The following is a 17,260-nucleotide window of genomic DNA, read 5'->3' on the forward strand; positions in this document are numbered from 1 at the left end:
TACTTTCACAAATGCTCCGGTATATAAAACCAAAACCTTTGCGGTGCAATTTGAGCCCATAGAAAATGAATAGGCTCAAATCGCACTCCAAAAAATTGTATGCAATTTGAACAGGAATGCAGTGCGATGTGCAGGCGGTTTCCCCCACCATTCCTGTGTGAGCCCACGCTTGTCATAGTGACTTCAGCCTGGGTTCACACAGGCGCAGTGTGGGAAATTGCAAGCGATTCAGACAGGAATCGTATAACATTCCTATTTCGATTGCATGGTATTCTTTACAGTGTGGCTCAAATCACACCACAAAGGTATCGGTACAGGTGATTACTTGACCGGAGGGATCGGTACTCGTACTGGCAGGTTAAAAACAAAAAAAAAAAAACTGCATCAAGGCAACCATAATTGACACCTAATCTAAGATTATTCTTTATTTAATGGAGCTAAAGTGGTGTCAAATGTAGGTGTCATTTTTTTTTTTTTTTATGAAAAAAATTAACACTACATAAAAATTTATAATTCATATCAACTCTATATGTGATTTGCTCAAATATATCCCCTTTATCAGTAGGCACCAACAAAATCAAGATCTAACGTTTGCTTGTTCAAATACAGTTGAAAAAGACAAACAATTGCCATGGGGTGCACTTTTTCACATCACTGTTTTTAGGTTCAAAATAATGGCACTACCCTTCCATTTAAATTTAGTTGTGCAAAAGTGTCAAATGTGTGAAGAAAAAAAAATGGTCTTCCAAGGGCAGCACGGACACTTATTTTTTTTAACCCCAAGCACATTTTTAGAATAGCTTTGTCTGAAAACAAATGCTTGCGTTTCGAGAAACTATTCTAATAGAAAAAAAGGAGCTACAAAAAAGAAAGATCTTCTAACAATTGTGATTTAAATAGCCTTTTATATGCGCAATTTATGAATGTCTTGAAAACATATTCAAAGTTACCACTTTAAATTGTTAAAAATAGCACACTGTCAGCTGAAGATCGCTCTGTTAACCTACCTGGTCTACCTCCGTTCAATTTGTTTATCAAGCACTTTATAGAGCAATAAGTGTTCTTGATGAAGTCTGCTCAGCACAGGGCTTAAGAATATTCAATTATTTAAGCACTTCCTCTGCTGTATTTCCTTACATGTTAAAAATACATTTTCAGTTTGAATTATTTAGAAACACTTTTTAGGGAAATTATAGTAAGCACTTTAAAACAACTCAGCAAAACACTTAGTTATACCTGTTTGGGATACTGCAGCATTGATTCCTGTACACATCCTGCAATCCTGCGCCCAAAATCTCCTCCACCATTTAAAATCTGTTGAGGAGTGGGAATCATTTGCCTCACAGAGGAATGGTTCAAATCCACGTGAAAGTCAGCAGACATCTTCTTGTTGGCTTTAATATCAAACAAGGATAGCGTGACAAAAAATGGTTCAACCTGGGTATGAAAAAAGCACACACACAGAGGAGTTAGTACATTGGAAGTTCATACATGGGTTTGAATCAAGAAAATTTATAATTATTAAATCCGCGCTTAGGAAATATTCCTGGGCTGCTGCCTCTCCTAGAGGTCCCCAACAAGAAGGATCTGAATTGAGTAAAGAATGTGTGGTATAGGGGTAATTGGCGCTGCCCTCTAATTAGATAGTAGTATGGGTAGAGAAATGGTTAAATCCTTCCGTGGGTTAACTTGTGTTATTAAATAAAATCCACTTCCTCTTAAGTGACTATATCCAAACTGATAGTGAACCTTCCAAAGTGATAGCATTATACCCAATAGTTGCAGCAATGCGCTTCACTTTGACACAACTATTGAGTATAACACTATCACTTTGGAATGTTCACAATCAGTTTGGATATAGTCACTTAAAGCGGAGGTTCACCCATACATAACTATTTTTCCCCTTAGATGGATGCTCGTTTTGTCTAGGGGAATCGGCTAGTTTTAAAATATGAGCTGTACTTACCGTTTACGAGATGCATCTTCTCCGTCGCTTCCGGGTATGGGCTGCGGGACTGGGCGTTCCTATTTTGATTGACAGTCTTCCGAGAGGCTTCTGACGGTCGCATCCATCGCGTCACGATTTTCCGAAAGAAGCCGAACGTCGGTGCGCAGGCGCAGTATAGAGCCGCACCGACGTTCGGCTTCTTTCGGCTACTAGTGACGCGATGGATGCGACCGTCGGAAGCCTCTCGGAAGACTGTCAATCAAGAAGGAATGCCCGCTCCCGAAGACCCATACCCGGAAGCGACGGAGAAGATGCATCGCGAAAACGGTAAGTACAGCTCATTTTTTAAAACAACTAGCCGATTCCCCTAGACAAAACGAGCATCCATCTAAGGGGATTGTTTGAAAAAATTGTCTTATGGGTGAACTCCCGCTTTAAGAGGAAGTGGATTTTATTTAATAACACTACAAGTTAACCCTAAGAAAGATTTAACCATATCTCTACCCATACTATTATCTAATTGGAGGGCAGCGTCACTTACCCTTACACAACTAAGAATGAGTGTTTAACAGAACGTATGGTCTAACCAAAGGGTCTATAGTCGAGTCATTCTTTGAAGAGACTACAAAGTTGGAGGGATGCACGTAAACTGCAGAGCATATCAAGTGCCTCTAAATCGTACCTTATTTTCAGCTCTCAAAAACCCAAACTTGGGGCACATTCACACCTGTCCAATGTGGTGTGTTTCAGCAATGTGCCTGCAACCACAACACATTATAGAGTGCATCCGGAAAGTATTCACATCGCTTTTTCCACATTTTGTTACATTAGACTTATTCCAAAATGTATTAAAGGGATTGTAAAGGTCAGTTTTTTTTTTCTAAATGGGTTCCTTTAAGCCAGTGCATTGTTGGTTCACTTACCTTTTCCTTCGATTTTCCTGCTAAATGTTTTTTTCTGTGTCTGAATTTCTCACTTCCTGTTCCTCCTCAGTAAACTAGCCCCATTATCCAAGCCGTTCTGGCTGGGGGTTAGTCAGCGTGCTCGCCCCCTCCCTTGGGACTACATCCCTGCGGGGAGGCGCTGTGAACACAGCATGGTGGCCATCCCTGGAGGTCCCAGTGGCATCGGAGGGGGGGCTGCATTGATAAACAATCAGCACAAACCCCCCCTCTCAGGAGAGCAGCCGATCGGCTCTACTGGCATCTGTCAGGCGCGATTGAGGAAAAGCCGATCAACGGCTCTTCTGGTTTACATCGTGATCAGCCGTGATTGGACACGGCTGATCACGTGGTAAAGAGCCTCTGTTGGAGGCTCTTTACCGAGATCAGTGTAGCAGTGTGTCAGACTGATCACTGCAACGGCTGTGTGCTTAGGGTCGTTGTCTTGTTGGAAGATAAACCTTCGTCCCAGTCGAAGGTCTAGAGCGTTATGGAGCAGGTTTTCATCAAGGATATCTGTGCATTGCTGCATTCATCTTTCCGTTGATCCTGACTAGTCTCCCAGTTCTTGCCCCTGAAAAACATCTCCACAGCACGATGCTCCCACCACCATGCTTCACTGTAGGGATGGTATTGGCCAGGTGATAAGCGTTGCCTGGTTTCCTCCAAACATGAGGCTTGCCATTCAGGCCAAAGAGTTACATTTTTGTTTCATCAGACCAGAGAATTTAGTTTCTCAGGACCTGAGAGTCCTTCAGGTGCCTTCTTTCACGTTGTCATTATGGGCTATTGTTTGTAGAACTTTGAGGAAAATAATGAATATAATCAATTTTGGAATAATGCTGTTACATGATAAAATGTGAAACGAGTGGAAATGCTGTGAATACTGCACTGTACATTAGTGGTGGCCCTTATTTTCAAAGGCACTCCTAAACACAGAGGTAATGTATTAGTACACCATAAAGCTGAGGTCCAGTTGTGTAAAACATTTTTTTAAAAAGTCAGCAGCAACAAACTGACTTAATAAGCACACTTACCTGTCCAGGGTGCCCGCGATGTCGGCCGCCCAAGGCCGATCCGTCCTTTGGATCGGGTGACGGCGGGGCTTCACTGCCCATCTCCTACTGCGCATGCGCGAGTCGTGCAGCACCTTGTGAATGGGCGGCTGTCTTCTGGGACACACACAGGTCCCAGAAGACAGCATACCCCATTTCCCAGGAGGCAACGCGAGGAGGAGAAGAGAGAAGATCACCGTGGAATAGGAAGTGGCAGATTAAGAGATTGAGCCATTTCTGGAGCCTTTTTGGCTATTTTTTTAGGGTGGACCTCCGCTTTAACACCCAGTAAGTCACTACCATATGTTGTGGTGTGTTGCATCAGAAAAAAATGCTGCTTGCAGATTAAATGAATTGACTGTCCTTGTACAACCTGGGTTTATTATTGCAATGCACCAGAACATGAAGGTCTGAAAAGGGAGCTTATGTATGATTGTTAAATTGAAGGCATTGTTTAAACAAATTCATGCGTTTGGAAGATTTGTATAAAGCACCATTGCAGTCATCATTTTGGGGGTTGAATTAACATTTGGCTTGTGCTTTACATGACTGTTTAGTTCTGTATTCTGTTAAATATTGGCCTGCCCTAGAAAATGACATTCTCCTTTACATACAGTATCTCACAAAAGTGAGTACACTCCTCACATTTTTGTAAATACTTTATTATATCTTTTAATGTGTTAACACTGAAGAAATGACACTTTGCTGCAATGTAAAGTAGTGAGTGTACAGCTTGTATAACAGTGTAAATTTGCTGTCCCATCAAAATAACTCAACACACAGCCATTAATGTCTAAACTGCTGGCAACAAAAGTGAGTACACCCCTAACTTCAAAATGTCGAAATTGGGCCCAATTAGCCATTTTCTCTCCTCGGTTTCATGTGACTCGTTAGTGTTACAAGGTCTCAGAAGTGAATGGGGAGCAGGCGTGTTAAAGCTCTCACTCTCCCATACTGGTCACTGGAAGTTCAACATTGCACCTCATGGCAAAGAACTCTGAGGAACTAAAAAAAAATTGTTGCTCTATATAAAAGGTGGCCTAGGCTATAAGTAGATTGCCAAGACCCTGAAAATGAGCTGCAGCGTGGTGGCCAAGACCATACAGAGGTTTAACAGGACAGGTTTCACTCAGGACAGGCCTTGTCATGTCCAGAGGTTGTCTTTGGGAAATAGACGCATTAGTGAGTGCTTCCAGCAGTGCTGCAGAGGTTTAGGAGGTGGGGGGTCAGCGCGTCAGTGCTCAGACCATATGCTGCAAACTGCATCAAATTGGTCTGCATGGCTTCTAAATATGATGCACAAGAAAGCCTGCAAGCAGTTTGCTGAAGGCAAGCAGACTAAGGACATGGATTACTGGAACCATGTCCTGTGGTCTGATGAGACCAAGATAAACTTAATTCTGATAATTTTAAAAGTGTGTGGCGACAACCAGGTGAGGAGTACAAAGACAAGTGTGACTTGCCTACATTCAAGCATGGTGGTGGGAGTGTCATGGTCTGGGGCTGCATGAGTGCTGCCAGCACTAGGGAGCCACAGTTCATTGGGGGAACCATGAATGCCAACACGTACTGTGACATACTGAAGCAGAGCATGATCCCCTCCCTTCGTAGACTCCTCCAAGATGACCACTGCCTTGCTAAAAAAAAAAAGCAGAGGGTAAATTTGATGGACTGGCCATGCATGTCTCCAGAACTAAACCCTATTGGGCATCTGTGGGGCATCCTCAAAAACAGAAGGCGGAGGAGCGCAAGGTCGCAAACCTCCGCCAGCTCCATGATGTTGTCATGGGGGAGTGAAAGAGGACTCCAGTGGCCACCTGTGAAACTCTGGTGAACTCCATACCCAAGAGGGTTAAGGCAGCGTTGAAAAATAATGGTGGCCAGACAAAATATTGACACTTTGGGCCCAATGTGGACATTTTCACTTAGGGGTGTACTCACTTTTGCTGCCAACGGTTTAAACATTAATGGCTGTGTCTTGAGTTATTTTGAGGGGACAGCAAATTTACACTGTTATACAATCTGTACATTCACTAATTTACATTGTAGCAAAAGTGTAATTTCTTTAGTGTTGTTACATGAAAAGATATAATAAAATATTTACAAAAATGTGAAGGGGCGTACTCACTTTTGTGAAATCTTGTATGCATGAAAGAACAAGTTTAGTATAAAATCCTAAGCCAACTGGTTACAACCCCCTAATCAACTTTAAAGCGGAGCGCAACCCAAAAGGGGAAGCGCCTCTTGTCCGCCTGGTTTTGACAGGTGCCCCCTCCCAATTCTGGCTCAGTTTCCCACGGCAAGTTGGAAGTTAGGAAACCCCTCCTTTCCCCGCAGCCGGCCCATTCACAAAGCGCAGCGTGCCTTGCACCGACTGTGAAGCCGCAAGGCTTTACTGCTGGTTTCCCTTAGTCAAGATGGCAGCACCAGCACATGATAGCCAATTGAAAAATCAGCTTGGGTGAGGTCACGCCGTAAAACCGGAAGTGGATATCACCCAAGCAGTGATACGGCCGTGACCGGAAGTTCCTGCATCTTTGACGTTGTTTTTACCTGTATGACTTTTTTTGCCTTTTTGTTGTCAACTACCGATTTTAATAAATTAACCTATGTGCCTTTTAAGTTACTACACTACGGAGATTCCTTTTTCTTGCTTTTAAATTCTTGGATCCGGAGATACATTTCCCAGGAAATCTGTGGCGAGTTCTGCAGTGGTGTCCTGTTCAAAACACACAGAGGAAGAAGGAGCATAGACTGTTGGTTGTCTATTATCGTTCAATGCACCATTAGACCCAGTGGGTTCTATTTATAAGATAAGCGACCATAACCACAGAGGGCAGATGCAAGGAATCTGTCGTTTTTATCTACATATTTTCCAGACTTGGACTCCCTTGCCTGTCCCTTTCCTCTGCTCTGTTATTTTGCTCATCCATTAAATTATCCTGTTGTGACAAGGACTGAGTTGCTCCCTGGATGATCAGAGATTTGTTCTGTGGATGCACCAATTATAGCACTTTCTCACATGGACTTGGTTTTAGTTTAGTATATATTTTACCTGAGTGGAATTAATATTACTACCATACACTATTGTGATGCACGTTATTATTATTAATATGAGATTCTATTTGCAATAACTTTATTCACATAGCACTTTGTAAAATAGTAATTAGCGCTACTTCAATATATTGAAAACATTTTCTGTGTGCTGGATACGCTACAGAAGTCAGCTGCCATTTACGCCCTCATAGCACTTTATTATTGGCATTAGATTTTTTTTAACACTTTTGGTAGCGAATTAGTACTCTTGTTTACACATGTAATATTTTAAGCATTCTTAACGACTGTACTCTGAAAAAAAGTCTAAAACACAAAACTTCAACTCAATAACATTGTTTTCATGTGAATAAGTACAGAGCACAAACAAAAATCCTGTACTGTACAATAAAAAGATGTACTGTGCCAAAAAAGTAAGTTAAGCGCTGGTTGCAAGTCAGAACGGTCGTTAAACAGCTAAGTTGTTAAAGGAGGAGAGTATCTGGTTAAATACCAACAGCACTGCCAGTTGCAGGTATATATAGAAATATATGATGCTTACATTTGTAGTAGGTCCCTCTTCATTTTCAGCCACACAGCTTTGCAGATTGAAGGATAAATCATTACATTTCACCAGTATCCTTTTCCCAAACTTCTCTTCAAAGGGTTTTACCTCTGGTTCAATTCCAGAGAAGTCAAGTTTCTTAAAAAAACAAAAAACAAAGATGTGTTTGTTAAACTCAAAATTATAAAGCAATTAAACCCATGTTCTGGATCATTTCTCTTCTGACTAATTTAGAGCAGCAGATGCTCATAAAATAGTGTCAGGCTGTTCTGGCACAGGCTATCCATGTCACAAAACGTGACGCTTATTTGGCACTTTCAGTGGTGGATTAGCTCATTAAACAATGATCTTAATTAAAATAAAGAACAAGTTCACCTTTTGTAACATGCTACACCCATATTGCAGGTGTAATATTTAAAATGTTACAGATGCTCTGGCACCCGCACCCAACCAATCCCCCTTTTCCGCCCCATTTACTTTCACAGATTTAAAAAGAAAAAGCCATGGCCGGTGTGGGGCTCCGCTTATCTGGCCGTATCATTCATTCAGAGTGTTCTGTAATTGAGAAAACTACACAAGCCAACAGCCTTTGTGGCCGTCGGCTTCTAGTTCTTAACTACCAGTGTGCTGTTGAGTGCTTTAGGTAGTTCATTCAGTCTTCCTGGGCAGTGCGTAAGTGCCTGCTTGTACGAGCAGACAACTTACACTGACAGGCTGCAAAAGCCCTGCATGGCACCCGCAAAGTCATAGTGAAAATAATAAATTCAATTTTTTTTACCTGCAAAAACATGTGCATTTATTATTAATTTTTTCACAAGGGTGACCTTATTCTGAACCCAGTGACATGGAAACCATAAGCAAGCAAAAAAAAAAAAAACATACAATATATATGCATGCAGCTAGTTCTTACCTGTGTGTCTGAATCCAAGGCAAAAAGCTTGACTCTGCTTTCATTTTTCAATTTGGATTCTGCTTCTCTTGTACTCTGAAAAAATATAGAAAACAAGTAATTTTAGTTTTTTAAGGGCACACACACAACATTATGATCATTGACCCATAAAGTATAACATTGCTGATCTGGTTACATGGTGCCTAAAAGATGAGATTATATTAGGCAGCAACTGAACCCTGAAATTGATCTGCTGAAAGCAGAAAAAAAGCTTAAGCATTTGAGCAACTTTGACAAGGGCCAAATTGTAATGACCAGAAGCCTGAGACAGAGCAACTCCAGAACTGCAGCTTCTATGGCATGTTCCCAGTCTGCAATGGTCAGGACCTATTAAAAATTATCCAAAAACCAGTGGCAGGGGTGTGTGTATGTGTGAGAGCTCTGACATCAACCCTATTAAAAATGTTTGCAATAAATTGGAATGCAGACAGTGAACCATGTTTCCCTGACCAACAACCACCTGACCTGACAAATTCTCTTTTTGGATGAGTAAAAACAACAATTCTGAACGCTCTTTTCGAAACAGTGAAATGGGTTTTAATATATGCAATTGGGGGGGAGCAATACCATGTTAATGCCCATGGTTTTGGAATGGGATGCCCAACAAGCTCATACACCGTGATGTGAGGTGCTCCCAAACTTTTAGCCACATAGTGTATCTACTACCAACAATGAAAGACATTGGTTGGAAGAGGTAACTACACAGAGTGAGTTTACAGCTCATCAAATAACCAAAAACAACAATAATGCAAAAGAAAGGAATATCTTTTTACGAAATGTCTAATGAAGAGTATACAGAAATGGAGGGTGACACACAGATGTGGGAAATTTTGCTTGGTTTTCCATCTCACTAACAGATGACATTGATATAATGCATATTACTTGCACATATACTCTGGCATACAGGATTATGTCACAAAATAATCATCATTAAGAGCAGCAGGGGGCAATTTACTTGTAATTAAAACATTTCTTTTAAACAATATACAGCTACTTTCCACCTGCTATTCATTAGGCTTTCCAGCAGCATTTGCCAAACCAGAATTGATTAGATTGTATTAGTGTTCAGAAGTTCATAGCATCCCGTTTTATAATTTGTACAATTAAAATACAACTGTGCCACAGTGAAGATGTTAGCCTAACTCCAGATGTTTAAGAACAATCCAAACCAAAGATGATGACGACAGCACAGCAGATTGAGAGCCGGCATAACCACACTGGGAATTTGTGAACCCTTGAACTGAATAGCTGGTGAGGAAGTGGTAGAGAAGCATGTGTCAGCTGAAGTGCTAAGAAAACAGCAAAAGCTACTGTACAATTCACAATAAACACACACAAAGGATGACCAACTGCCAGAAGTTTGCTTGGTTACATCACCATAGGATAACCTTTACGCTGCACACATTTTTTTTAACCCATTTTACAGTTTTAGAAAGGAACAAATACCCTCCAAAAAAAGGAAAATAAGAGTATATTGGCAGCATAGACAAATGGACTCTGATATTACTTTTATACATATCCCTGTTTTGTACAAAATTTTAGTACAATGACAAGAAATTAGATAGGTAAATGGATTAAAAACATATGCGAGTGGCTGACACAGGTAAGTTCAACACAGCGATGGTAATGTGAACACAACCTTGATATTAGGTACACACTTACAGACTTCTAATCCTCTTCAAGGAAGCTCCTGTTTAAAAGCCAAGTTCATCTTTGTTCACTTGTTTATTCTAAACTCCAAAATCCTGCAGGTGGTGGATGTACACAGGCAGAGCAACCCCCATGTATGAGGCTCAGCTACCAGAGACTGATTGAAGGTCTAATTTTCCATACAATATCTCCCATTTCTATGCTTAAAGCCAGCCTATAAGCTGTAAACAGCTCTTGCTGGATATGCTTTATTAATGAACCCACTACCTTTTACATCCTAAGTCTAAGCGAGCTTCAGCCTCTTGAAGAGGGTCCATTTCAACCAATGGCTTGCACACTGGAGCAGTGCGCTGGCCGGACGATAACAAAAAACTCCTGCTAGCCGCATCTTTGAGGCTCTGTAGGAGCGGTGTATTCACCGCTCCTAAATCGCCCCTGTCCATTGAAATCAATGAGCAGCGCCACCAAACCGCCGTTTTGCGTGTGCTATTAACCCTCTTTTGGCCTCTAGCGAGGGTTAAAAGCATGCTAGCGGCCGAAAAGCATGCAAAACAGTAACGCGCCGCTAAAAATAGCAGCGTTTTACCGCCGACACCCGGGCACTGAATGTGAAAGCACGCTTAGTGACAATACTCTTTAAAACTGACCCGTCACATTAATAGTTGCAAGAAAATGAAATATTTATGATTTACGAAATGCTGCTTTGTTTAGAAAAACCCCTGCCCTTTAACCTCTTACCACCAAGCATACACATATATGGATCTCACTAAAGCATATTCCCTTTTCCAAGCACAGAGACCAAGCTGTCACCGACAGCTCCAGGGCCCCATACTACAGGAATTCCAGTTTCCGATCACATGATCATTGTGTAGTGCTCCTGGCCCCTGTGTTTTTTTTCCCCCATCCTCTGGAATGTCTTTGCGAGAGAAAAAAAAAAATTGTAAACCAAAAAGTTGTGTAAAAAAATAAAAAAAAATAAAAGTAAAATAGTTCTATCAGGGGTTTGATCTAGGTCAGGATTAATGTCAAAGTTCCGAGTCCATGTGTTTTAGGTAGGATTAAAAAAGTACCAGTGTCCGTTAAAGTGATTGTAAACGATGTAACCTTTTCCACCCTTTTTTTAAGTGATCATATTCCTTCTGTAATCACAATGTAGCTAGAGAACTAACCATGCTTTGATCTCCTGCTTAGTGTGGTCAGTTTTTAATAGGACCGCAAATGGACTAACAGGAACGCAAGGAATTTCACATAAAGCAAGCAATACAAAGAGAACAGCAGTAGTACATGGTACAGCAGGCATATATTAGGAATATGAAGTGTTGGTAACAAATGCTTTCATGTCAGTATGTTTTAGGGTAAACAAAAAAAAAATGCAATATGCGACTTTAGTTTCTGGGCTCTACTACGTGTACAACCAAGCAACATACACATATGTGGCAATGCAGCAATCGTCCAGAGCAGAAACAATTGTTTTGGGTTGGTCTTAGGTGGTAGGTCATTGTATTGGCAAGAATTCTACAGCTAAATTGTTTAATTTCTTTTCAATTATTATTTGTTTACCATTTTGGGCCTAAAGTCAGGAGATTTCTATTACTATTTACTAAAAAAAAAAAAGTGCGTTATAATTCACCTGGATAGATTAAGAAATTGCTTGAAACAGTATGTGTAGTGTTACCAACACATGCCAAAGCTGCAAACTGTTCAGGCGTAAAGATTTGTTTAAACCCTTCGTCATGAGACAGTTAAAAAAAAAAAAAAGCAAATAACTATAGCTATCAATGTAACATATCTGTCCCTGACCCGATTCTGGTGATCAGATAAATCCCTGATCAACCTAACAAATGTAATAAATCCTATAGCCCTGTATATTATGCTGACTGTACAAGATATTAAAACGATTTCATATAAGGGCCACATGTCATCTTCTAGGATCTTGACATATTTTTACACTTTGATATATTTCTATATTGTGGTCATATTTCCCCTAAAGTGTGTCTTCTTAGTGAATAATCATTCCTCCTAACTGAACCTTCTCTACAGTCCTAGTTAAAGAACATAAATTCTGTGAACTGGTGACCAAAACTGAACTGGGCTGGACTGAATTACAGGTTTATCCCTTAGAAGCCTTTTTTTTTAATGTTTTATTTAAAGGCTTACATCAGGATTAAAGATGTTGACAAGCTTCATCATGTCTGGTAATTAGCTGTGCTATACATAGCTCAAATTAAACTAGTTCGTATTGTATCACATTAGAATACTAGAACTGTAAGTAGCCTATTTTACATCTCTTGGAAAGAATATTCCATCATTCACATATAACTTTCTGGAGGTCGCCAGAATTTGTGAGAAACCGTGTTGAATGCCTCGGTAAAATCCAGATGTGCTCCATCCCTCGGTCTAAGTTCCTACTAACTTTCTCAAAGTATAACAGGTTGGTCTGACAAGAATTAGCTTTCATAAATCTTTGCTACTTTATACTTAACATTATCACAAATTTTTGAATTTAGTTCCTTGCCAGCTTCTCACATATTTTCATGGCTAAAAAACTGAACGACTGAAGCCATACTTCGGTCCAGCCATTTACTAATTTTACAACGCAGTATTTGAAATGCTACCTGTGAATTCATGTTGCATGGTTAGGGACATTCTTGTTAAACGCTGTACTTTCCATTCAAATGCATGCAGCTCTGTTCAAATAAAAAATGCAGCGTTTGACAAGAAAAGGCTGTGTCTGACCTGCTTAGCCATAACTTGAAGGGGGAAGACATGCTGTGTTGTTGTTGTGTTCCAAACAAAACCTCATTTGCAAGAAAACATCCATCAGCATGATCCCTCAACGATCCAGGGGTAGGCAACCTCAGCTCTCCAGCTGTGGTGAAACTACAAGTCCCACAAGACATTGCAAGACCCTGACAATCACAGGCATGACTCCTAGATTCAGAGGCAAGATGGGATTTGTAGTTTCACCACAGCTGGAGTGCCGAGGTTGCCTACCCCTGCGCCTAATCTGTCCTAATAACTTCTCAATCACCATGCCAAGAAAACATCTGGCTGGGTGTAAAATGTCAGCACACTTAGCCAGGTTGTTGTACACTGCATTTCTCTATGAATGTTTGAAGTAGTGAGGGGCTGGGAAGTTGATCTGCTCTCTTTTTTTTTGTTCCATTAGTTTGATAAGTGCAAAAAATACCTCTTAAATTTTGCCAAAAATCTTTGGAGCCGACAGATTCTCTGACTCTGTATAAGGAGGGTTATGTAGATGAGGAGGGTGGGAGGAGAGGAGGAGAGATCTGGGTTCTTTAAAATTAAGCAGATATGAAGGATAGGCTGACAGCACAAGCTTTGGAATTCACAGCCAAAAATACACTGCTGTCAGGTCAAAGAGGAAAGTAAAAGCACACTACATTTCCAGGCACACCGAGAGATTTTATAGTACTTGCAGCATGTTTAAATTGGATAAAGCATAGGGGGAAGGGGGGCATGCACTACAGTAATGTACTTTTTTTTGTCATGAGAATTTTATTGGCGATAGTGTAAACTCACATCTACTACAAGACTTTTCGTCCAAGTTCAAAATACATTTTTGGCTTTTCTTTGAGCCACAATATTTCTGCCTCTGCTCTGCTGTTTCATGTAAACCACTATGGTGGCTTTGATTGGGCCCATCACTCTGAGCTTAAAGACATTGATCTGGAGTTAACTCAGGGACAGCTTTAGTACTGGCGGGAAATGCCTGACAACCTGCTAGTTGGAGTAACTGATGGGGTTTTTACTCACAAGTTTATCATTCTTCTGTTTTACCCCTTTCCTGTACAGCCCTAGCATTCCGTTAGGGGTTGGTTTACATGTGCTTTGGTCTGAAGAGCTAAAAGCATTCAGATCGATCTTCAGAAAACATTTGGCAGGCAGTGAGGAGGTAATGCATCGCCTTCTCACCACCTGTTTTAATCCCTAGAACCCCACACTAGTGCACAGCAACCATGTGCGTTGCACGTAGTTGTGGTGTGCTTCCAGAGCAGCCTCATTCACTTGAATGGGACACAGTAAGCAGGCACTGTGCTTGCAGAAAGTAACTGAGGATATAATTTCTGCCACAGAAGGGAAACAAAATATCACAGTGGCAGCATGTGTACACCCCAGCCCTGTGTTGCCAGCCATTTGTAAAAAGACCAGTACTTTTCTCCTGTCAATAAATGTCTGCAGACTGGCAAAAAGTGCCTGTAAAAAATCCCCTGGAGCCATCCGATTAGAAAACTGCTGGGCTCAGCCTCAGGTAGGGCATGTCCAAATGTGCACCTGTGCAGTGACATCATGGAGCTCATCAGGCATGGCTTACATTCACATTGCCAACTGTTTGGGTTGAGCCTGGAAATCGACGAAATGCCTGTCTCTGCAGCTGTGCGTGTGTGTGTGTGTGTGTGTGTGGGGGGGTGCTCTGGAGACACAGATATAGATATAAGGGGGGACTCTGACATATAGGGAGAATGTCAGGGGCTTTGAAGGACGGACGGATGGACTCTGATGTAAACGTGGCACTCATCCAGGCTGCTGCATAGAGATATGTTTTGTTTATTGCCTACTCCTAATCCCTGTAATCTGTACATCATACATAGATATACATAGATCTGACCAAAGTGTTCATTGTCGGAAGAAACTTGTCTTGATAAAGAGTGAAAAAATGTTGCTTCTCTTGGATTAGAGAGATGCCAGTTCTAAGCAAACTAACAAAGGGGAACATTTTGTTGGAGGGGTTCTTATGGGTAGACCTTACAGCTTTTCTTACCCGTGTAAATTTTTTATGAAGGTGGCAGGATGGGTTAAAATGAAAGCCAGGCAACTAGCAATGAAATCCTCCATGTTGTGGGTACAGGGGTCCTTTTAGGACTTCCCTGACAACAAATAAAAAAAGTGATAATTTTATCACACCAAGCCACAGATAAATGACATCTGCTGCTCGCGTGGCTTTAGTAGATTTCTCAATATTATCTAAGATGAAGTCACTGGAAGCAGTCTCTGCATTAATAAGGTCTGGCACAACTTCTAAGCTTCTTGTCACTGAAAAGCTCATCTAGGAAATTCATGCATTCTACATTTTCATGTTAACAGAACACATATACCATAGCTGCTTTCCCTAAATTCAAAGGGAATTAGGAAACCAGATTACACAATTCTGCACATACCGTACTCACTTAGAGCCTAATAAATAACATTTACTTAAAACAGTCATGTCATATAAGACAGAATAGAGAATTGTGAATGGACACATGCTGCTATTGCTGTCTTCATAAAGAACACAGTCAATTAAGTCTATTATTGCTACTTCAGTGCTTTGGTCTGCATAGATACTTTGAAGCAGACAAAGTAAACTACAGGACACACCTCTAAATGACAGTAACATAGCTTGGTTGTTTTTGTGGACTAGAATTTAGCAGACAAGTTACCCGAGGATCAGGTCAACATTGTGAACCTACTTTTTTTTTGAAAAAAAACATGCATGGCATACAACTCAATTAGGCTCATTTCACACTAGTGGTGGTAGTGTCTACAGCCCCCTGAAAAAGCAATCCTTGGTGAATGAGGTTTGCAGGCATTTAGGAGGTTGTGGCACATTCACTTACATATGAGAGTGACAGGCAGTGGCCGTCAAACTGTGCATTTAGTGTTAAAGGATAATTTCACCTTTTTAAAATTGCAATTTTTTTTGCAGGTAAAAAAATGTGCATTTATTTTTTCTTTCTTTTGGAGCATGTAAAGCATGCAAACCAGATCGCTGGTGCCATGCAGGTCTCCTTCAGATCTGACAGTGTATCTGTGTGCCATACATCCTAAATGGGCAGGTACAGATACACTGACAGGTACAGATACACTGACAGGAACAAATCCATGAACTACCACAGCACTCCACAGCACCATGAGTAGTTCATTGAGCACTACAAGTTGACAACCGCAAAGAACGTCAGGGCCCCACAGTGATTTTAAAAAGTGACAGCTAGTATGGGAAACGTATTCCCGTACTGCTGCCACAGGGAGGGAGGGTAGCGGACAGTGGCTGCAGCATTAGTAAAATGTTACACCCTGAAATTCCTATCCTTTAAGGGCTCATTTACAGTAAAAAAAAAAAAAAAAACACTGTTTAGATGCATATAGCAGATAGTTTTGTACGCATCTAAACACAGCATTAGAGAAATCAATGAGCCCATACACACAGTTGCGCATATACAGTCCATGACAAAAGTCTTGTCGCGTCTCTATTTTGTAGAAACTCCTGCTATTAACCTGACTTTTAATTAATCAATTGGTGTTCGAAATAGCTCATATGAAAAGCTAAAGCCCTCCCAAATGATGTTTAATGCACTGAAATAAATTAGTTTCACTGAAAAAAGATCATTTAATCAAGACAGAAAGGTCAAATTTTGGCAAGACAAAAATGTTGTCGCCTATACAGAAATTGAACAACTTTACTGAAAATCCAAAAAAAATTTCAGCAAATTAAGTAGTGGTGCGGTGAGATCCAAATTTAATATTTTGTATGACTTCCATGAGCTTGAAGGACAGCATCCATGCGGTTTAGCAAGCATTCATACAATTTATTGATGAAGTCATCAGGAATAGCAAAGAAAACAGTCTTGCATGCCTCCCAGAGTTCATCAATATTCTTTGGTTTCGTCTTCCATGCTTCCTCTTTCATCCTACACCACATATGCTCAATGATGTTCATGTCTGGTGACTGGGCTGGCCAATCCTGGAACATCTTGATCATCTTCGTCTTAAGGAACTTTGATGTGGAGATGGAAGTATGCGATGGAGAACAATCCTGCTGCAAAATTTGGCCTTTTTATGGTTAGGAATATAAGAGGTATATAAGATTTCTTGGTATTTTAGACTACTGATATTGCCTTCCACCCTACAGATCCCTTGCACACCCCCATACTGGATGTAACCCCAGACCATGTTTTTGTCTCCACCAAACTTCACTGTTTTCTGGGTAAATGTCGGCTCCATGCGGGTTCCAGTAAGTCTCCTGCAATATTTGCGACGACTGTGGTGTAATTCAACAGAAGACTCATCTGAAAAATCCACCTTCTGCCACTTTTCCAGAGTCCATCCTTTTAGCAGGCT

The 17,260-nt window shown here is 40.8% G+C and overlaps 1 protein-coding gene across 18 annotated transcripts in view; it reads right to left on the reverse strand.

Annotated features, from left to right (window-relative positions):
- Positions 1–17,260, reverse strand: part of DOCK9 (dedicator of cytokinesis 9) — a 365,118-nt gene that overhangs the window by 146,429 nt on the left and 201,429 nt on the right. For all 18 annotated transcript variants that reach the window (XM_040336152.1, XM_040336151.1, XM_040336141.1 and 15 more), the window contains exons 10-12: positions 8,453–8,527; positions 7,540–7,680; positions 1,237–1,437 (exon numbers count right to left, since the gene is read on the reverse strand). In XM_040336152.1, the coding sequence (XP_040192086.1) occupies positions 1,237–1,437; positions 7,540–7,680; positions 8,453–8,527 (417 nt within the window). The remainder of the gene's footprint in view (positions 1–1,236; positions 1,438–7,539; positions 7,681–8,452; positions 8,528–17,260) is intronic.

This window comes from Rana temporaria, chromosome 2 (genome assembly GCF_905171775.1).
Source record: "Rana temporaria chromosome 2, aRanTem1.1, whole genome shotgun sequence".
Lineage (NCBI taxonomy): Eukaryota > Metazoa > Chordata > Amphibia > Anura > Ranidae > Rana > Rana temporaria.